Source organism: Poecilia reticulata, linkage group LG11 (assembly GCF_000633615.1).
Source record: "Poecilia reticulata strain Guanapo linkage group LG11, Guppy_female_1.0+MT, whole genome shotgun sequence".
NCBI classification, from domain to species: domain Eukaryota; kingdom Metazoa; phylum Chordata; class Actinopteri; order Cyprinodontiformes; family Poeciliidae; genus Poecilia; species Poecilia reticulata.
Genome location: NC_024341.1, coordinates 18027844 through 18050755, shown reverse-complemented (window position 1 = coordinate 18050755; position 22912 = coordinate 18027844). Strand labels below are relative to the sequence as shown.

At 36.3% G+C, this 22912-nt stretch overlaps 4 protein-coding genes across 5 annotated transcripts; all 4 read left to right on the top strand.

Annotated features, from left to right (window-relative positions):
• The first annotated feature begins 423 nt into the window (after nt 1-423).
• LOC103472600 (gastrula zinc finger protein XlCGF57.1-like) lies at nt 424-4726 on the top strand. 2 transcript variants are annotated; one of them, XM_017307403.1, is made up of 3 exons: nt 628-706; nt 1560-1578; nt 2225-4726. In XM_017307403.1, exon 3 carries the CDS (start codon nt 2332-2334, stop codon nt 4252-4254), a length of 1923 nt encoding a protein of 640 aa, XP_017162892.1. In that variant the 5' UTR covers nt 628-706; nt 1560-1578; nt 2225-2331; the 3' UTR covers nt 4255-4726. The 2 variants fall into 2 exon arrangements, with proteins under 2 accessions (XP_008420580.2, XP_017162892.1); XM_008422358.2 differs by lacking the exon at nt 1560-1578 and having other exon boundaries at nt 424-706.
• A 1004-nt stretch (nt 4727-5730) lies between these two features.
• LOC103472599 (gastrula zinc finger protein XlCGF26.1-like) lies at nt 5731-9533 on the top strand. The gene is made up of 2 exons (XM_008422357.2): nt 5731-6010; nt 6591-9533. Exons 1-2 carry the CDS (start codon nt 5845-5847, stop codon nt 8387-8389), a joined length of 1965 nt encoding a protein of 654 aa, XP_008420579.1. The 5' UTR covers nt 5731-5844; the 3' UTR covers nt 8390-9533.
• A 1090-nt stretch (nt 9534-10623) lies between these two features.
• LOC103472601 (zinc finger protein 883-like) lies at nt 10624-16461 on the top strand. The gene is made up of 2 exons (XM_008422359.2): nt 10624-10927; nt 12898-16461. Exons 1-2 carry the CDS (start codon nt 10747-10749, stop codon nt 14736-14738), a joined length of 2022 nt encoding a protein of 673 aa, XP_008420581.1. The 5' UTR covers nt 10624-10746; the 3' UTR covers nt 14739-16461.
• A 1351-nt stretch (nt 16462-17812) lies between these two features.
• Nucleotides 17813-21404, top strand: LOC108166698 (gastrula zinc finger protein XlCGF26.1-like). The gene is made up of 2 exons (XM_017307406.1): nt 17813-18094; nt 19112-21404. Exons 1-2 carry the CDS (start codon nt 17905-17907, stop codon nt 20596-20598), a joined length of 1677 nt encoding a protein of 558 aa, XP_017162895.1. The 5' UTR covers nt 17813-17904; the 3' UTR covers nt 20599-21404.
• The last annotated feature ends 1508 nt before the right edge of the window (nt 21405-22912 follow it).

Sequence of the window (22912 nt, the reverse complement as noted above, 5' to 3'; positions counted from 1 at the left end):
GTGATTGCCCTATCTTTTTTTTTTTAATGGCGATTCAATGCATGAACAATACAGCACTATTTTCTGCTAGAACCCATTATGTAAAAAAATTAAGTAATAAAAGTAATCTCACAAAAATAAAAAATATATATATGTATGTGTGTGTGTGTGTATGTATGTATGAGAAATACCTCATGTATTAATAAAACATTTAAATTTCTAAAGGAAATGGGATTATATACAAGAATATAGTTTAAGTAGGTAAGATGGAACATTTAATGCCACCTGCCATAAATCCACAAAGAATAAAATTACAGTTTATACAAATGTAGATGGTTATGTATGTGTATGTAGATCTATATTTAAGTGTGCTTATAGAATAAATTAAATCCTCATGWACCACACTGCTTACCAGTAGGTKGCGGTAATGCTTACCTAACGGCCTTTGCCAACCGACATTTAAACTCAAGAAGAAGAACTGTGATGCTAGCAAGCGTTAGCTTCCCTTCTATCTAGAGTTTGACCATCTGCGGGCTGAATATGTGAATGTTTGCAGTAAYAATGTCTTCAGTCCAGCTAAAACGAGAGTTCACCAACGAGCAGTTAGCTCCTGCTGAAGAAACATTCACGGAGTTTAAGGAAATTATCGTGAAGGAGGAAGAGGTGGACGATCAGCGCAGACTGCTGGATTTCGCTCGGACACCGCAGCTCACTTCACACCGAGAAGGTAAGAAACACAAATGATGCCAACGTCTTACTGATGACGGAGGATGCAGATTTCGGTTTTAAAGCATTCATTTTGGGAGATATCAGCGGAAATTAGGCAGTGAAGCTGAAGTTGACGTGTTGTTTCAGCAAAAACGTCTACAGCAAAACAATTCGTTTTTACTACCGTGAGCATCTTTAGTATACTGTAATTTGAAAAGTACCAAGCTTAAAGGCTTGCATTTCAGAGTGTCACTSGGGATGACAGGACCTTCTGACATTATCAAACTGTACAGCTTTTTTTTTTTTTTACTGAATATATTTATTTCCTTTACTCTGAGTTAATGTTTCTGAATAATCCTTAGATCATTTAGATGGATGTTACCACAAAAAAGTTGTTTTGTTCATTTGTGTCATGAAGTGTAACCTCAACAAAATGATTTTTAATGTATTGTTAATTCAAGTAATTAATGAGAAATACTTGTATTTAGGACAAAAGAGTTTAACGAATTCAAACCAGATTATAAATACATGAGAAGTTTGTCAAGTTCTTTCTAAATCGGAAAGTTGTAGAGCAAACTTGAGGTAAGCCTTTTTATTTGCCTATATAATGGCAAATAATGTATCCAAAAAGAGTATTTAAAACTTACTGAGGGTACATTTTGAATGTAATAATTTAATATTGTTGCCATTTGTTTTATTTCCAATTTTGTTTTATTTAGTTTTCATTTTCATGAACTTATCACTTTTATATAATATAAAATATATATTATGTATTTAATAATATTTTCTCCCTTCCTGTTTTCACCTTTGTTTATTTACGGATTTGTTTCTGTTTTCTCTCATGTTTTGTTTTACCTTCTGACTCTTTGTAGGAGGTAAAGTGACAAAGCGGTAAGGATGAGGGAAGAGAGTCAGTTTCTCTCTTTTCGACCAAAATCAAGATCCAAGCTCTTAAGTTGGGAAAGTTCTTATTTCAAAATTTTTGATGCAATATTTGCCACTTCATCTGCTTTATTGAGCCATTTAGTTATTCATATTTTTGTTGCCAATAAAGTCTTCTACTTGAACAAAAAAGTTCTAAAATGGGAATAGTTTATTGCAGAAATTTATTCTAGAAAAAGATTAAGCAGAGGAGAGAGAAAGAAAAGTTGGAGGCAAGGGAAAAATTTAAATCAAGATGCCAACTCAGCGAAGACCAAAGTCATGAGTTCAATTAAACTATTTAGGAATTTTTTCAACAAAGTTGTTACTATTGAGACAAATGTAGCTGAGAAGGATGAGAATATGAAGCCAAAAGAGAACAGAGCCACATATACTGTTTGATGACAAATGGAGAAGAAAATTAAGAGGAACAGTGATTACAAAGGATACATTTAAAAAAAAAACATACCATACATTCAGACTACAATACATTCAGACTAAATTCATGTTTTTCCAAGACATTTTAGGATTTAATCCTTACTTGTCGATTAAAGTTTTATACATTTTTTATTTAAACCCACAATAGACAAACTTTCTTTTGTGTTTTTGTTTCTAGATGATCTACAGGATTATGTTTGGAAAGAGGAGGTTTTTTCTGACCAGCAGCTCTGGAAACGGGAGAGTGATTCCAGTTTGGATCAGGAGGAACCAGAACCTCTCCAGATGAAAGAAGAGCAGCAAGAGACAGAACATACCAGGTCTAAAGAGGAAGTATTGGAGATTTGCATAGGTGAGCATGAAGACCAACTTGAACTGAAGCAGGAGAATGAAGATACATTTATGGTGACATCAAATGATGAAGAAAAGAACCACATTAAACCAGAACCAATCAGGAACCAGGACTTCAGTGAGTCTGAGAACCAGGATCAAGAAGGAAATCATTATAAAGACTCAGAATCCAAGCACGATAAAGCACAGGAACCAGATAAGAGCTATCTGAAAACCGCAAAGAGTAACAACTGTGACAATTCAAAACCCAGAAGGGACATTTTTACTCAAAATAGCAACTTGACCCAACAGTTGAAAAGGCAGATAGGTGAGAAGCGTTTCCCATGTACAACATGTGGAAAATGTTTTATAAAAAAAGGACACTTAGTAGTTCACATGAGAATTCACACAGGTGAGAGACCTTTCAAGTGTCTGTCATGTGGAAAAAGCTTCACTAAAAAATCAGTTCTTGATGAACATGTCAGAATTCACTCAGGTGAGAAGCCTTTCTCTTGTATGATTTGTGGCAAAAGTTTTGGGCGAAAATGTAATTTGACTTATCACATGATGCTTCACACAGATGAAAGGCCTTATCCCTGTAATACCTGTGAAAAGACTTTCAAATCAAAAGTTTCATTGAATGATCACATAAAGATTCACACAGACAAGAAGCCATTTTTGTGCGTGACCTGTGGGGAAGGGTTTATTCGAAAATGCCAATTAATAGTTCACATTAGAACTCACACTGGCGAGAAGCCTTTTAAATGTCAGTCCTGTGGAAAAAGCTTCATTACAAAGTCTGATTTGAATAAGCATGTCAGAATTCACACAGGTGAGAAGCCTTTTAAATGTCTGTACTGTGGAAAAAGCTTTACTAGAAAATCAGATTTTAATAAGCACATCACAATTCACACAGGTGAGAAACCTTTTAAATGTCTGTACTGTGGTAAAAACTTCATAAGAAAATCAGATTTTAATAGGCACGTCAGAATTCACACAGGTGCGAAGCTTCTCTCTTGTACGATTTGTGAGAAAACTTTCAATGAAAAGGCTCATTTGACCAATCACATGAGGCGTCACACAGATGAAAGGCCTTTTACCTGTAACATCTGCAAAAAAACTTTCAGAGCAAGAAGCTCACTAACTGAACATATGACAGTTCACACAGGCGAGAAGCGCTTTTTGTGTGTTACCTGTGGAGAACGGTTTAATCGAAAAGGCCAGTTAGTGGTTCACATTAGAAGACACACAGGTGAGAAGCCCTTTCTGTGTGGGATCTGTGGAAAAGCTTTCCATCATAGCCACACCTTAAGAGTTCACTTCATGGCTCACACATTAGACACTCATTTTCAATGTACGACATGTGGAAAAAGTTACGAAGAGAAAGTAAATTTCACAATTCACATGAGGACTCACACAGAGAAGTCTTCCTCTTGTACGATTTGTGGAGAACAATTTGCTCAAAAGGGGGATTTGTCTGATCACATGAGAATTCACACAGATGAAAGGTCTTTTCCCTGTGATGCGTGTGAAAAGACCTTCAGATCTAAAGACGCATTGAATAAACACCAGAGAGTTCACACGGGTGAGAAGCCGTTCTTTTGTGTGATTTGTGGCAAAGGTTTTTCTCAAAAAGTGCATTTGACTAATCACATGAGGATTCACACAGACGAAAGGCCGTTTCCCTGTAATGTCTGCGAAAAAACTTTCAGAAGAAAAGACTTACTGAATAGACACATGAGGGTTCACACAGGCGAGAAGCCATTTTTGTGCAAGACATGTGGAAAAGCATTCTGCCACAGCAGTAGCTTAAAAACTCATTTCATAACTCACACAGATGAGAAACCTTTTCAATGTGTTGCGTGCGAAAAAAGTTAGCTTAGAAAAACAGATTTGATACGTCACATGAGAACTCACTCTGGCAAGTCTAAGTGAGAACACTCTAGAGCAGGGGAGCCCAAATTCGGCCTTCCAGAGCCGGCATCCTGCATGTTTTTGTTCTCTCCCGGGTGGTAATATCAACCTTTTCAGCATGTCAGTGTTCTTCTTGGGCCTTCTAATGAATCATCATTTGATCCAGTTTTGTATTCGTTACATAAAATTACAAACAGAAATGGTGAACAAGTTGTCAAAGTTTCATGCATTTTTTTTTTGTTTGTTTTATGATTCATTCCTGCAAAATTAAAATTAAGTTATTTTCTCTCAGGTGAACCTAATCTTTTACAGATATTCTTTATAGTGGCGCACAACTTTAAGCCTCATGTTTGTTGTACATACAGTAAGTTTGTAATTTACTTTTGAACAGTGCAGTGAATTGCAATGAGCATATGCAATAAAAATGTAAGATATACTTGATGTCTTGTGCTCATTTACCTCACTAACTGTAGATCTCATTTGTCTGTGCAAATTATACTTTTTTGCATTGGAAAACACTTTCAGAGTGAACTGTCATAATGAAAACATGACAAATGCATTTTACAATATTTTTAATAAAGAATGGTGTCCAGATTTTAGCAAAAGATGCTGTTGAACTTTGTGTTAATTGTTCTGAGAAATGCACTAGCTGTGGTGCAAACCTTAATGTGAGAAAAGCAACAACACTACTGAGGAAAAATTGCAGAACTGAAACATACTCAGTTGACAGAACTTTTTCACATTTGGTTACATATTTTAGACCAAGAGTTTTACTCTGCTGCTCAAAGTAAATCATTTTGAAGCTGGGAAGATGCAACAGGCTGAACGTGATAATTTCTCATCTTTGTGTTTTCTTGTATTCATTATTTTTTATGATTTATTTTGTTCAAAACCGTTTAGCGGTTGCCCTGAGTTTTATCAACAATGACAACTCTATAGTTTGTGTAAAAAAAAAAAAAATCAATTTAATTTAATTTAGTAAAACCTGTAAAATATTAAAACTTCAGAACATTAAAGAACTTTGTCCGTAGTTCACTTTTATTCTGAAGTCCAAAAACCACAGATGTTTTTTTTCTTAAATGTTAAACAGCATTAAAGTTGTTTCTATTGTTTGGTTTAAAGTTGAAATTATTGTTTAGCTATAAACTGCTTTGGCTTGGTGGATATGAAATATTAAGAATATAAAATCAAACTACTTCAAATCATTTTATCTTCCTTCAGACAGAACTCCAAGCACCATCACTATTGAGGGTTTTTGCTCAAAGTCATAACATAAATAATGTTACACAGTTATATTTTGGGCTCTTCCACAGGCGATATTTAATTATCTTTTTCTGACATATTTTACATGATGGTATCTTGGGTTTTGCGGTTGGCCTTCAGACCAGTTGGTGGCGGTAACGTTCTGTTTAATTGTTTGCTAACCGCCGTTACATATCAAGAAGAAGCAGAAGGAGAAGAAGAAGAAGAAGAAAAAGAAGAAGAAGACCGTTAGCTTTCCGTCTACTTGTAGTCTGATTATCTCTTCTCTGAATATGAGTGTTTGCTATAAAAATGTCTTCAGTCCAGCTTGAACAAGAGTTTATCAACGAGCAGTTAACTGCTGCTGAGGAAACATTCACGGAGATTAAAGAAATAATCGTTAAAGAGGAAGAGATGGACGGTCAGCACCGACTGCTGGATTTCTCCCGGACATCCCAGACCATTTTACACGGAAAAGGTATTGGATACACACGATGCCAACGTTTTAATGCCGACTGCGATTTTAATGTTATTTTTTTATTGCTTTATTAGCGGAGATTATCAACGAAGATAAAGTTGCCTTCCGGTTGTAGCTGCAGCTTTAAGAAACGGCTAACGATGAATTCACCTAATTTCTCAATGCCATGAACATTTTTAATCTGTTCCTATTCGAAAGCTATAAAACTGTTTAACCCAGACCGGATTGTTTCATATGATTGACAGAATCTGTCAGACATAGTTTTGTGATTTGTGGCAGTTCAATAAAGTAAACGCCATATGGTTGAGCAGCGTGAAAATTTGAGCTCTTAAGGAAGCCCATACTGTTTCAAGAGCTCAAACTAAAAATTTCTAACATTTTTATTCATGGAAATTATTGAATTGTACAGATCTAAAATTGCCTCGTACTGTCTTTAATGCTTTGTTGAACTGAAATGCATTGAGACTAAAATCTTGTGAGATTCAGCAAATATAAGGACTAAATATTTCTCAAAGCATGTTTGTATGCATAGATTAAAGTGAATAGAAGCCCTCTCTCCTGTGTTTTGTTTGATTTCCAGATGATCTACAGGATTATGTTTGGAAAGAGGAGCAGCAGGTCTGCAAGCAGGAGAGTGATTCCAGTTTGGACCAGGAGGAACCAGAACCTCTGCAGATAAAAGAGGAGCAGCAGGAACCAGTACATTCATGGATTAAAGAGGAAGTATTGGAGATCTGCATAGGTGAGCATGGAGAGCAGCTTGAACTGAAGCAGGAGACTGAAGATACGTTTCTGTTGACTCCTTCACACAAAGAAAATGACCACATTGAACCGGAGCCAATGAGAGGCCAGATAATCTCTGAGGACTTCGATGAAACTGAGAACCAGGATCAAGAAGGAAACTATCAGAAAGACTCGGGAGCAAAGCAAGATAAAGCACCGAAACCAAATAAGGGATGTCAGAAAACCATAAAGCGTAAAAAGTGTGCAAATTCAAAACCAAAAAGACATGACAATTTGTGTTCTTGTAAGATATGTGGTGATTTCTTACCTCAAAATAGTAACTTGGCTCAGCACTTGAATTATCACACAAGTGAGAAGCGTTTTCCATGTGCAACATGTGGAAAAAGTTATATAAACAAAGGACATTTAACTGTTCACATGAGAATTCACACAGGTGAGAGACCTTTCAAATGTTTGTCTTGTGAAAAAAGCTTCACTACCAAACCTTTTCTTGAGGCGCATGTCCGAGTCCACACAGGTGAGAAGCCTTTCTCTTGCGCCATTTGTGGCAAAAGTTTTACTCAAAAAGGTAATTTGACTACTCACATGAGGCTCCATACAGACGAAAGGCCCTATTCCTGTGATACCTGTGAAAAAACCTTCAAAAGAAAAGACTCACTGAATGAACACATGAGAGTTCACACGGGTAAGAAGCCATTTGTGTGCAAGACCTGTGGGAAACACTTTAATCGACAATACCTGTTGATGGTTCACACAAGAATTCACACTGGTGATAAGCCCTTCAAATGTCTGTCCTGTGGAAAACGCTTCACCACAAAACCTGTTCTTGATGCACATGGCAGAATTCACACAGGTGAGAAGCCGTTCTCCTGTATGATTTGTGGCAAAGATTTTACTGACAAAGGTCATCTGACCAATCACATAAAGTGTCACACAGATGAAAGGCCTTTTCCTTGTAATACTTGTGGAAAAACATTCAGATCCAAACATTCATTGAAAGAACATATAAGAATTCATACCGGTGAGAAGCCCTTTCTGTGTGTGACCTGCGGAAAAAGGTTTAATCAAAAAAATCAGCTAAAGGTTCACATAAGAAGTCATACGGGCGAGAAGCCGTTTCTGTGTGTGACCTGTGGAAAGGGATTCAATCAAAAACACCAGTTAGTTGTTCACACAAGAAGCCATACGGGTGAGAAGCCCTTTTTGTGCGTGATCTGTGGGAACGCATTCAGCGACGGCAGTAGCTTAAAAGCTCACTTCATGATGCACACAAATGAGAAACCTTTGCAATTTGTGACGTGTGGAAAAAGTTTGATTAACAAAAGTCAGTTAACGGTTAACATGAGAACTCGCAAAGAGGGGAGGCTTTTCAAATGTCAGTTCTGTGGAAAGAACTTCACAAGAAAATCTGTTTTCGATGAGCATGTCAGAATTCACACGGGTGAGAAGCCTTTCACTTGCATGATTTGTGGCAAGGGTTTTACTCAAAAAGGTAATTTGACTTCTCACATGGCACATCACACTGATGAAAGGCCCTTTTCCTGTAATTTGTGTGAGAAGACTTTCAAAAGAAAAGATTCGTTAAATAAACACATGAGAGTTCACACAGATGAGAAGCCACAAGAATGCACATAAGAAGCCTTTTTGCTACTGTGGCCTGTGTGAAAATGTCCATGTGTCATTTTAACTGGTAATCCAAGAGTTGATCTGAAAACCTTCAACAGAAAAATTTTATATTGTAAACCTCGTAAAAATGTCCAGCATCGGAATTAGAAAAATGTTTAAATCTGTCTCTCTCATTTGATTTAACATTTAAATTCTTGAGTTTCATCATTGGCAAAAAGTCATTTGAATTAACAGTAAAAAATTATTTAGAAATGCTAAACTTTGAACTTTCTACTTTTTAGTTTCTTTAAAGTGCAAATATAGCAACTAATTTCAATGCTGCTGCTTTGATTCTTCGGATGTTTTCTGTACCTCTAAAATATAAATTTGTGTTCCTCATATTTTTGTTTTCTGTGGCTGCTACTCCTTAAATTGATCAAACAATAGGAAAAAAATGCTTTAATTTTTAATATGGTTTCCTATGAGTGACAAAAGATATTTGGTGGTTTCTCACATTTTCACACAATCAAAAAAAAAGTAATCTATATTTTGTTATGGTATTAAAGTGGTGAGATCATGTTTACGGAATGTGATCGCATTCATTATTTTTGTGGTCAATGTTTGGTAAATTTAGTTGTTTACTCAAGACAAAGTGAGTTTGAACATGTTGGTTGGCTGTCAGAAATAAATGTGCGACTATAAAGAAACCTGAACACAGTGTGGAACAGAAAGAAAAACATGTTTGGTGATTTACTGGGTGTGGTATGCTCCCTTTTCTATTTGGATGATCAGTCACATAATTATATTTTGTGTATAAAATATACGGTTTGGTTGGAGAAAAGGTGAAGAGAGTAATCCTTAATTTTAGAATTGAAGTGGAACAGAAAAGGTTGAGTGATACAGGAAGGCCAAAATATACAGAGTCATTTTACAAAAGTAAATGTTTCAGTTTAAAAAAAAAAACAGTCGCCTCCAACGTTACGTGCCTGGTTCTCAGTTTTCACTGAGACAGGAGGACAGCCTTTCGAATATTGCACCACATGAGACACTGTAGACAACTTTCAGGAAAACTTTTGGCTCCACATTCAACCTGAGAGTCGTCGATCACATTTCTGTTCACCTACAATTGTGAATGTGGAGTTTTGTGCTTTGAAAATAAATTGGTGTAGCTGGATGTGTGTTGATGTCATGGCATGAGACTGAAACTACAGTTTGGAGCTAAACATTTATTCACTCATATCCCCGAAAGAAACAGCACTGCCCTTATTTTATGATTAAAAAAGACAGCAGTAAGTGAGTTAAGAAAATAATAGCTTCATTTTTCACATTGTGTATATTAGAGTGTTGATGTGGGAGCAAATTTAAGTAAATTATCCAGGAGTTTTGGGGCAATGGGTGACGTGGTCACCTCTAGTCTAGCAGAAGGAAAATATGAAATACCTACTTAATCCAGAAGATGGCAGCAGCAGGCGGTGTAAACATTCTTCCAGACAGTTTAACATCAAAAACAATGGGTGCGTTATACCAGAGTTTTAACTCAAAGTAGGGAAAGGGACAAATAACGGTATTTCAGCACACACAGATGTTATTGCAGTATTAAACTCAGAACCATGAAGATAAATTATTTGCTTGGATTCCAGTTGACAGTAGATTATTTGGCAGCCGATCAGAGATTTTAATATAAATTGACATGATGAGCCAAATTATCAGTTATTTATTGGTAGTGCTATTACATATAATTCATACATATTATGGTGTTCAGGAAAATTCTGTTGTAGAAAATGCAACACATGAGCTGTGAATCAGCTTCAGCTAAAAAGAGATAAAAAATCAATTAAAATAGAAAATAAGTTGACAAGCAAAAGGACGAGCTAAATATATATATATAAAAAAATATATATATWTTTTTTTTTCTCCTCATTTATTTGGTTTATAGATTTGGGTTCCCAGGAGGAGCTGGAAGAAGTGGCTGGGGAGATTGAAGTCTGGGCCTCCCTTCTGAAGCTGCTGCCCCCGCGACCCGACCGCGGATAAGCGGCAGAAAATTGATGGATGGATGGTTTATAGATTACTTTTCATTATCGGTTTGTGTTTTTGTTTTTTCTCACTTACTTGTGTTTGGAAGTAGCCCGCGCTAGCTATTTCAGCTTTGAATACATTTGTTATTGATGTCGTATTTGTTGTACGTGCAGTTAATAACGATTGAATAAAAAGCAAAGAAAATCTTGCTGTTAACCCTCCAGACCAGTTGGTGGCGGTAAAGACCTGATTCGATGTGTGAAGAAGAAGAAGAAGTAGTAGCTAAGACGTGATCTTAGCAACGTTAGCTTTCCTTCTGCTCGGAGTCATTCTGCGGATTTTGATCAATTTATGGGCTGAATATCTGAATGTTTGCAGTCAGAATGTCTTCGATCAATCTTCAACGAGAGTTGAGCAACGAGCAGGAAACTCCTGCTGACGAAGCATTGACAGAGTTTAACGGAACCGTGAAGAAGGAGGAAGAGGTAAATGACTGGGACAGCTTGCAGGATTTGTCCGGGACGCCCCGGACCGCATTACACCGAACTGGTATGAAACAATGTTACGTTATATTATGTGACGGCAGGGGTGTAGAACTGATTTTGATTTTGGGCTATGAATGTTCCAAACTGGACGGTTGTGCCAGAATAAAACCCATGATCATACTGTTAAAATACTAGTAAATAKCTATCTAAATTTGATAAATACTTCCTAAAATTAAATAATATTGAAAGTTTTTCACATTGATTAATCCATGAAGGACTTCGTGGTTGTTTTGGCAATCCAAATAACTTCTAATTCAGAAATATTTGCAAAAATATTTAGCAATGTTTGTGCTATAATTTAGATTTTTGTTGTTTTCCACCTTGATCAGACTATAATTTTATAATGTAAAATGTTTTTGAACATTTTTGCAGAAAACGTGCGTTAAACTCACAATTATACATTAGTGCCAAAATAGTGCAGCGATCTGTTGATTTTGTATGAGTTTCCTTGATTGTGTAATTGGTGAAAAGTGGAGTGACTGGTTTTAATTTGGCAGCAAACAGTTAAAATATTTAATCACACATTTTTTATCTTGAAGGTTCTGTTTACTCTTCCTTCTGGTGGCCAAATTAAAACATATTGTGGGCTAGATTTGGCCCCCAGGCCTCGAGTTTGACACGTGTATTAGAGGAAACAAAGAGTCACCAGAGACAGTTTGGCTATATATCCTATGACAATCTATATCTTAATAATAGTTATAATTCAGTCCAAAGAGCCATTTTGTCCTCAGTCCAGCTAAACAAACATTTTTTATAGCCTTAAATGTTGCCTGACTTGTAATTTGTCATTTTAAAGAATCACAGTTTTATTTATATTTTGGTATTTAAATTAAAATAAAAACAAAAAACAACATGGAATGTACAAAAAGTCTGCATACACTTTCCCCCTTGAGATGTTGATATTTATGGAAAATGAAGTAAAAAAAAAAATCTTGTAGTTTTCAAGCCAGTGATAATAAAAAATATATTTAAAACATACGTTATAATTACTTTTATTGYCATTGTAATTGTATTAAATTTTACTAAAATGTGATCTTTTGATTATATGTAGGTTAGAAAACATTAGTTGGTTTTTCAGCATGTTTAGCCTTGTTGTCAGAGCCTGACAATATTGTTTTGAAAAGTGGAGGAATTCCCCCACTAAATAATTCACAYGGGGTTATTGGAGCAATTTTGGGGGTTGCTGGAGGTATTGCTTATGAACTTGAATGTGAGTTTATCTCTCTTGTCTCTTTACTCGTTGGGTTTTCCTCTGCTTCATCATTCAAACATGAAAAGGAAGAAATGTTGAGATTAACTGTAGATCTTGTGAAATTTAGTTGAAGACATTAATTAGTTTCCTTTCTGTCTTTTTCCCTGCATCATTCTCCTTTGGTTCTGTACTCTACCCCTTTTCCTGTTCTCTATTGTTTAATCTTTTCCTTTTCTTTTTTTTTTTCTCTTTTTAATCTCTTTTTGGAATAATTGTTTCTGAAAGATTTCAGCCAGTTTTTATAAGCCGGCTCAAGGCATTGCAAGTTAATCAGTTGCTTAGGACCCCGGCACCACTAGGGGGCTCCCAAGAGCATCATTTGATTTGTAGTGACGGATTTAATGTTTTTGCATATTTTACACATCTGTTCCAATTTTTAAAAACAAAAGATGCTAAACTTGCTAACTTGTTTACTTTAAATTCATCCAGCATTTCTCTGTAGATGCTTCCAAATCATGAAAATAATTGTGAACCGCTCTTTCAGAATCCAAATTAATTAGAGCATCTTTGCTTAATGCTACAGCTGTAAGGTTAAAATCATTACCCATAAGAAGTAGCATGATGTAATCTAATCACAATTGACACTAACACCAGGAGGCATGCTGCATTCATAGTGTAGCCCAGGAATAATGGCGGGCACCGAATTAAAATCGGGACTAGTTGCACTGGCAGATGATAACCTACAAAAAAATCCTTTCTCTTGTGTTTGTTTGTCTTTCTAGATGATCTACAGAATTATATTTGGAAAGAAGAGCAGGATCCCTCTGACCAGCAGCTCTGTAAACAGGAGACGGATTCCAGTTTGGACCAGAAGGAACCAGAACCTCTGCAGATAAAAGAAGAGCATCAAGAACCAGAACATCCCTGGACTAAAGAGGAACCTTTAGAGATCTGCATAAGCAAGCAGGAAGAGCAGCTTGAACTGAAGCAGGAGACTGAAGATACATCAATAGTGAGTCCAACTCATGAAGACAAGTACCACATTAAACCAGAACCACTTGTGGACCAAGTTGTCTCTCAGGATTATAATCAAACTGAGCTCCAGGATTGCGAAGGAAATCCTATTCAAAACTCAGGATTGCAGCAAGATGAAGGGCAGAAACAAAACAAGAACCATCAGAAAACCATGAAGCGCAACAACTGTGTCAACAATTCAAAATTCAAAAGGGACAAGAAAACTCGCACAGGAACTGCTGTGTATTCTTGTAAAATATGTGGTGAGGCTTTTAGTGAAAGTAGTAACTTGACTCAGCACTTGAAAAGTCACAAAGGTGAGAAGCGTTTTCAGTGTATGTGTGGAAAAAGTTTTACAAAACAAGGAAATTTAACAGCGCACATGAGAATTCACACAGGTGAGAGACCTTTTACCTGTAACACCTGTGAAAAAACGTTCAGATTGAAACATTCATTAAATAAACACATGAGGATTCACTCGGGTGTGAGGCCATTTAAATGTCTGTCCTGTGGAAAAAGCTTCATCACAAAACCTGCTTATGTTAAACACGTCAGAATTCACACAGGTGAGAAGCCTTTCTCTTGTACCATTTGTGGCAAGAGTTTTATTGACAAAGGTCATTTGACTAATCACTTGAGGACTCACACAGATGAAAAACCTTTCCCCTGTAACTCCTGTGAAAAAACTTTCAGATCTAAATATTCATTAATTGAACACATGACAGTTCACACAGGTGTGAAACCCTTTTCGTGTGAGACTTGTGGACAAGGATTTATTAAAAAACGTCAGTTAATAGTTCACATGGGACGTCACACAGGTGTGAACCCCTATTTGTGTGTCATCTGTGGTAAAGCGTTCAGCCACAGCGGTAGTTTAAAAACTCACTTCGTAACGCACACAAATGAGGAGTCGCACTGTGTGACGTGTGGAAAACGTTTCATAAGCAAAACGGGTTTAACACGTCACATGAGAATTCACACAGGTGAGAACCTTTTCAAATGTCAGTTCTGTGGAAAAGGCTTCACTCAGAAATCTTTTCTGGATGACCACGTCAGAATTCACACAGGTGAGAAGCCTTTCACATGTGTGATTTGTCTCAAAAGTTTTGCTCGAAAAGTTAATTTGACTGATCACATGAGAAGTCACACAGATGAAAAGGTGTTTTCCTGTAATTCTTGTGAAAAAAGCTACAGATCCAAACCGTCATTGAACAAACACATGAAAATTCACACAGGTGAGAAGCCTTTTTTGTGCCACACCTGTGGAAAAAGCTTTGTTACAAAGTCCGAATGTAATAAACACATGAAAATTCACACTGGGGAGAAGCCTTTTGTGTGCAACACTTGTGGAAAAAGCTTYGCCGCAAGTTCTGATTGCAACAAGCACATTAGAATTCACACAGGTGAGAAGCCTTACTCTTGTACCATTTGTGGTAAGCGTTTTACTCTAAAAGCTTATTTGCCTCAACACATGATGATTCACACACATGACAGGCCTTTTCGCTGTAATACCTGTGAAAAAACTTTCAAAAGAAAAGATTCACTGAATAAACATGAGCGTTTACACAGGCGAGAAGCCCCTTTTGTGCAGGACCTGTCGAGCATTTAGCTAAAGTAAAAACTTGAAAACATTTTGTTCTTAACACAAATCGATGTACCATGCAGAAACAGTTTGATTGAACACAATCAAGTACCTATGTTACCTTCAACTGTTATACAAAATTATGTGTATATCGAACATAGCTTAAAAGAAGTTTGACTTTACAATGTGATGTCTTGAAAATGGCCTCTGTCTCTTTAAGAAGCTCCTATGCCTTCCAGTACAATACGTTAACTTTAAGCTGCTTACAAACCATCTTAGGAGTGTTGGACTAAAGAAGTTCATATAAGCTCAGCCTACAAGCAGTTCCACCAGGTGTTTGCTAATTGCTGCTGCCACTAGTCTACAGGAGCAGAAGCACATATTGAGACAGTAGACTTTATGGAAATAGGTGGCGCTTTGTGATAGCAAGTGTTTAGGTACCCCTGAATGGTTGCCATGGAGATTAAATTATTTCTCAAACATGCATGAAAGAATCAAAACAAACCCCCAAGTATGTTTTTGATGAGGGAATAACATTTATAACATGACATGATGCTCAAAGTTGTTGTTGTTGTTTTTTTACATGATACCCCCTGTTAAAATAAAAATAAAAAACTCACACTGGTGCACAGTAGAAGCCACAGCAGCCATTCGGGTTTCCTAATTGACCCATATAGTTATACCAGTTGTTTCTTATGGCTTTACAGACTGCAAACCCGTTTGCTGCCATCAGTGGCGCAACTGCACATTATTCAGGTGGATGCGAAAACATAGATCGCCCCCCCTCATTCTCCCCCAGCGAAGGAACGTCAGGGTGAAGGAGTGACGCTCACTCGCTCTTTAACCCCCTCCACCCGCCCCAAAACCCCCTGCCAAAAAGCAGGGGGTTTTGGCGCCCCCTCTGGTGCTGCGCCCCTATGCGTTGCATACCCTGCATACCCACTTTTTGCGCTACTGGCTGCCATACCTTTCTCTGTTTTTTTATTTTACATAATTGGCTTACGCCATGTCAAATTGTGCTGTCGGTATTAATGCTGAATTGTCGTCATTGAACTGTCAAGCCAATATTTTTCTTCAGTTATTCCTGAAATTGTCTTCCAAATCAAACATTTTCTGTCAGGTGAATCTCAGTACTTTGCCTTTTCATGTTGTTGTGAATAAATTAGAACTGCAAAGAGCATACGCGGTAAAAATGTCAAATTTATTCAGTGCCTGGTGGCCATTTACCTAACATACTGTAGATTTGAAACGGCTTTGCAAGTATTTCTATAGTGCTGTCTTGAGTATTTTCAGGCACCGTCACCAAGATTTGACTGGCGAGACCCTTTGTCTGATAAACTTTAAGCCAAATTAAACAGAAAACTTTTTCTCCAGCAAACATATTACTGTAWTGCTTATATATATTAAACTCTAGACATGTTTATTTATATGGTACTATGATGACTCTAATGATGATGGTTTGTTGTAATCAGATTGTTTTTTTGGTGGATTTTTTATACCCGGCCGTCTGCCCTTCGCGAAGTGCATAATCCCAGCCTGATGAGTAAATGTGGAAAAAATGTCTGCTGACTGTTTTATTAAGTGGTAATCCAACAGTATTTATTTTATTTTACAAAAAAGTTGTAAACCTGGTAAACATCAGGATGTCAAAGAGATCAGAAGTCTGTAGTTCACTACTGAGCTGAAGTTCTAAAACCACAGAAACACGTTCTGTCCAAGAGTTTAATGAGATTAAGGCGTTTTCATTTGATTTAAATGTGAAATTATTTTAGTTTTATCTATATTTTACTTGATCAAAAATCCTTCTGTGTTAAGAAAGGCCAGTGTGTTTGAATAACTTGTACTCTTCTAGAAGTTCACACTGTATGTTTAGTTATTTAACAGACACTTTGTCCAGTTCCAAGCGCAAAGAGTCAAGAACACATATTGAGCGAGTGTGTAAAATGCACACATCACACATTGTTCTTTGGTTACCCAACATGTATGCACTCACACCAGTCTCACTGCCAGYTTGTGCAAATGTGTGAGATTTTCAATGTTTACTAATGTCATTCTTAYYTGAAACAAATCAAACCACCATGTGCTTTCTGTAAACCTGTCTGGTTCTTAAAGAACATTGATGGAACGAACATGATCTTTTTGAATATGATGCATTAAACAATCTAATAGTATGAGTTAAAAATGCAACAAGCACACCTTGCAGGTTAAAGACCTTTCCTTTGCAGTGTTTGGAAGATAAGGGTTTATTAACAGTATTAATCCAACTGTTTATGTGAAGCTTACAAATGATAAGGTGTAATATCGTAAACATGAAATGTTAAATAYTAGGACGTCAACAAACTGATTTTAAAGGCAGGAGTCTGTAGTTTGCTATCAAAATAAATCTTGAAATCACTGAAAAATGCTCTTGCTGTCAACGTTTTAAATTGKTGATTAGTTTGAACATTCTTGGATAAAAAGCCTTTTGATTTCTGAATAGAAAATTATTTAACAAGCTACTACTGTGTGTTTTCCAGACAGATAATGCCATTTTATAGCACAGTCAAGTAACTAAATGGTACCTTCAGTTGTTACTAAAACGCTGTATTGACCATGAAAGAAATATGATTTAGCAATTTATCACTTGTCTCTAACAATTCACTGCTCACTGCCTTCAACAGATCACGTTTTATTTTACCCTATATTTTTTTAATGATTGAAAGTAGTTTAGAAGTTTTGAGGAAATATTAAAAATTATATTAACATGCTTATTGTAAAGGTCATTYAACCACATCTGTGCTAACTCAGAAGACCTTTTCAATTTTATTTATACAAATAATTGGAGTTGTTCTATTAGACTTCAGTTTTTTGTGAGGAAGTAACTAAACAAGTGGTTGGAAACCTAAACAGAGTTAAAAAAAAAACAAAACTAGATTTTATTGATTAACTATATTTTTATATAGTTAAAAATATATAATATATAAAAATATATGCCTGAAATAATTATCAGGCAACATTTAATTATCTTAAACCCATCTGTATTGTTACATGGCCGTATCATGACGCTGCAGTCCACCTTTCAGACCGCTTGGTGGCGGTAGTGACCTGCAATGTTGTTTCTCAACCGCCAACAGACAAAACAGAAGAAAATAACTGTGATGCTAGCAGTGCTAGCTTTCCTTTTGCCAGTAGGCTGGTCCTCTGTGGGCTGAATATGTCGATGTTTGCTGTAAAAATGTCTTCAGTCCAGCTTCAAGGAGAGTCGATCAACGAGCAGGKAACGCCTGCTGAGGAAACATTCACAGAGTTTAATGAAATCATCGTGAAGGAGGAAGAGATGGATGATCAGCGCAAACTTTCCCCGGATTTCACCTCGACACCTCAGACAATCTTACACAGAACGGGTATGAAACACCTCTAATGATGATTCCRGAAGCATATTATGGTTTTAAAGCGTTCGTTTTGGGAAGATTTTCTTTTTTTTAACGGAAACTAGGCAATGAAGCTAAAATCACTTCCGGTGGCTTATTTTTTTGAGGAACGTCTAACAGGCGAATAAATCCACCTTAGACTATTGAAACCTGGACTAGATGGTTCTACAACAAGGGTGTTCAAATCAAGTCATCCAGGTTTGGTGTCTTTTTAGATTTGCCTCTACGTCAGCGCACTGGATTCAGACCCCAAGCATTTTGTGCAAAAGTATAAATGSGGCACTTCCCAAAAATACAGGGAGCTTTCTCCTCACATATGGATTAGTTACACACAAACTGATGTTTTAAATTGTTTACTTCTGTTAATGATGATGATCTCTTGCTTACACTTAAATAAAACATGACATTTAAGATTAGAATATTAGACCAGGCCAGTAAAGACTTTTTAATGCAGCAATATGGGAATGAAAAGTATGTTTAATATCTACTCAAGTTATGCTACTAATCTGTCAAACATCARAACMCATATTGTAATTCATTGAATATAACTTTATAAATTCTTAATGAACAAGTCAAAAATAACAAACTAATGGTTTTTAAAGTGAAGCAGGTTAATTTTTTTAATTCTGTACATAAATCATAATTGTGATATATCAGTACTTTCTAAACCAGATTGTGTTATTTTAAAAATGTGCATGTCTCCCAACTTCAGCTCCAGATTACTATAGAAAGTCCTCTCTGTCTCTCACTTGAGCTTAACATGAAGTTTTCCTGAAGAAATTAAAAACTGCWWTTGATAAGATTTTCCTTCAAAGTCTATTGGACTGAAATATGTTTTTAATGAAAGAAATGTTTAAATTCAGTTTTAGCTAATATTTGGACTGGATACTTTTTTTAAGCATCTTTATGTTCAGGGAATGATTAAAGTGAAGTGTTTGTTGTTTTGCATACAATAGAAAGATTTTCTCCTGTGTGTGTTTGCCTTTGCAGACCACCAACTGGGTTATGTTTGGAAAGAGGAGGATTCCTCTGACCAGCAACTCTGTAAACAAGAGACGGATCCCAGTTTGGACCAGGAGGAACCAGAACCTCTGCAGATGAAAGAGGAGCCAGAGCATCCCTTGATTAAAGAGGAAGTATTGGAGATCTGCATAGGCGAGCATGAAGATCAGCTTGAACTGAAGCAAGAGAATSAAGATACAWATATGGTGACTCCGACTCATGAAGAAAATAACCATGTAGAACCAGAACCAATGAAAGATCAAATCATCTGTAAGGACTTTAATGAAACTGAGAATCAGGAGCAAGAAGGAAGCCACCATAAAGACTCAGGATCAAAGGAAGACAATGRGCCGGAGCAAAATGAGAAATGTCAGAMAACCATAAAGTGTAAAAACTGTGTTGATCATTCAGAACCCAGAAGGGACAAGAAAAGTCGAGCAGAAAACTCGGCTCAACACAGGAGAAGTCGCACAGATGAGAGGCCTTTTGAATGCATCACTTGTGATGAAAGCTTCACTACAAACTCTAATATTAATAAGCACGTCAGCAATCGCACAGCTGAGAAGCGTTTTATATGTGTGACCTGTGGAAAAAGACATAATCAGAGATTCCTACTGCAGGTTCACATGAGAACCCACACAGGTGAAAAACCTTTCAAATGTCAGCCTTGTGGAAAAAGCTTMCCTAGAAAAGAGCATTTGGCTAAACACACCAGAGTTCACTCTTGTGGCAAAGGTTTTACTCAAACAATGCATTTGACCACTCRCATGAAGCTTCACACAGATGAAATGTCTTTTCCCTGTAACACTTGTGAGAAAACTTTCAAAAGCAAAAAATTATTGACTAAACACACGAGAGTCCACACACATGTGAAATCCCTTTCGTGCGTGACCTGTGGCAAAAAATGTAGTCACAAACATCAGTTAATGAGTCACATAAGAAGTCACACAGGTGAGAAGCCCTTTTTGTGTGTGACCTGTGGAAAAGCATTCAGCTACAGTTGTTGTTTAAAAACTCACTTAATAGTTCACACACGTGAGAGACGTTATCCATGTCAGACTTGYGGAAAAAGTTTTATGAGAAAAAACGATTTAAGAGTTCACATGAACTCTCACACAGGTGAGACACGTGTCCAGTGTACAACATGTGGAAAATATTACATGGACAAAAATAGCTTAGCACGTCACATGAGAAATCACACAGGTGAGAGACCTTTTGTATGTCAGTCCTGTGGAAAGAGCTTTACCCGTAAAGTTATTCTTGATCAGCATGAGAGAATTCACACAGGAGAGAAGCCTTTCTCTTGTTCGATTTGTGGCAAAAGTTTTAATCAAAAAGCTTCTTTGTCTCATCACAGGTTGCTCCACACAGGTGAAATGCCATTTTCCTGCAACACCTGTGGAAAATCCTTCAGATCAAAACGTTCATTGAATAAACATGAGAGTTCACACAAGGAAGAAGCCCTTTTGGTGTAGGATTTTTTTTTAGAGAAGCATTCTGCAACAGCTTAAAAGTTCACTTCATTAAAAGGCCTTTCACAAATGTTGAAAAAGTTATGCAAACAAGACGGAATTGAGTTTTTGAAAATCTACTTCMAATAGTAAATATGTCCCAATAAAGGACACTGTTAGAAGTTCTTGAGTACCGTGGTTAACGTAGATGGAGTTCTTCTGTTAGATCTTAGTTCTGCTTTTGACCTATTTGATTGTGATTTTCTGTTAGATAAAACTAATGACTAAAAATGTTTATTTGTATACTTGTACATTTAATTACTTCTCGCTAGTTATGCATCTCAACTTTAAAATACCAGTTGTTCATTTCTAAAAGAATTGTGTACAATTCCACAGGGCTATGGCTTAGGACCTTTATTGTTTTCCATTTTCACCAGTAACTTGCCTTTTATCTCATCACCACCACCGTCTTATCTCACTTGCAGTAATGCAACATTTGGTCCAGAGAAACATCTAAACTAACTACAATTAGTCAAAAATGAGGCAGCACTTCTTGTATAAACTATCCCAGATCTAAAAATATTTTTGGCATAAACAGAACATTAGGTTGGTCATTGAGAAGATGTAGAATTATTTTGTTATTCTAAAATACTAAATGTTTTGTATGAGAAACTTTCATCTTTCAATTCCYGTTTGTGATCAATATGCTGGTTTTGRATTGAATTTTAAATATGTTAATATACAACTTAAATATGGTGTGTTGTGTGAACAATTTGAAACTCCTGGAATATTCAAGCTGTCTTCTGTTCATTAAACTTTGTAATCCTTTACATCTTCTTGTCGACTTGATGTGGGTCAAGTGACATTTTGTTTTTCCTACTGAAGTTTGACAGGAAAAAAACAACATGTAATGTTTAGATAGGAAAAACCACAATAAAATGAGAGAATGAGCCTTGAACAAAAAAATAGTCTTATAATTCTAATAATAAAAACATGTTTGAAGTAAACTATAAGAYAATTTGTTATTTTATGATAATTTTGTTAATAATATGGAGTCTCCTAAGAGTAATGGGACATTTTTCCTTGTGTCTTCCTTTGCAATAAGCAAACACACCTTGGTCTATCCTAAAGAAAAATATACTGCTCAAAAAAAATAAAGGGAACACTTCAGTGTTCACTTAAATGTTAACGTGTTCCCTTTATTTTTTTGAGCAGTGTATATAAAACTTCAGATATCTCACAAATGATAACAATAGATGAAAAAACCCGATAACAGAAAGTGTGATGGCCACCCTARGAAAGATGTTCAGTAGYCAATTATGCTGCAGGAACTGATTAGTACATTATTGCAACAGAATGCAAAAYGTTTTGCAAGGTAAAAATCCTCCATGTTYGCTAGGGGGTCCTTTCAGATATGCACAACAAACAAAGCTATGTGCAAAATGCAAAAAACAGGCCTAGGGAAGCAAATATGGAAGTAAATATGTGCCATTCAAATCCTAATAGCACATATTTACTTCCATACATTYACTGTTTTAACCATTTAATTTCAGGTTATTGTTAATTTAAAAACATTGAAGTTTGATACATTTTTGTAGAACTTTCTGAATCTCGTCTCCTCATTTCCAGCAGGACWTACCTGTTTCCTCATTACCATTACATTTCCTGGAGTTATTACAGGTGGAGTTGTTGGTATCCCACATAGCAAACTTTAACATCCTGTTTTTGGGTTTCATCATAAGAAAATCCAYCCCAGGTTGCCACATATACAAAAATTTTTTTGGTAAATTTCTCTTTAAAACAAAATGACTATGCAACTGATACCATTTGTTTCAAATGATATTTTCCAGTTTAACTCTACTTWATATATGTTTAAAAAATACTTTTAATACTAATAAACTTATTTTTATACATTGATTGATCTAGTTTGTACAAATTATGGTTGATTATTATTGTCTACAATAATTTAGTTGTATTTTTCTCTTTTCTGGTGCTGCAGCTTCTATTATTATGAAAAGATTTTACGTTTTTCAAAGAGAACTGGCGCTGGATGAGAACTCTTTAGATGTGATGATCGTATGATCCACTAGGTGGCGGTAATGTAAAGACATGAAAGTCGACAGTCATGAAACCCCGAAGATGAAAAAGAGGAAGAAGAGAAAGCACACAGCATAGACGTAATATAAGAGTAGACCCCGCATTGGCTGCTCCGGCGCAGGAAATACGGCGGCCATCTTGGAGCGGTACTTCCTCCTACTTTGCTCTACCAAAACAGCATAGATGCCTCAGCAATGAGGGATATTGTTGTTCTGATCGATGGACTATTAATGTGAGGTCT

Excerpts from the sequence above, each read along its gene's own strand:
- LOC103472599 (XM_008422357.2), top strand. The coding sequence starts at position 5,845 with ATGTCTTCAGTCCAGCTTGAACAAGAGTTTATCAACGAGCAGTTAACT. Across the intron at positions 6,011-6,590 it reads GACCATTTTACACGGAAAAG|ATGATCTACAGGATTATGTT; the intron begins GTATTGGATACA and ends TTTGATTTCCAG.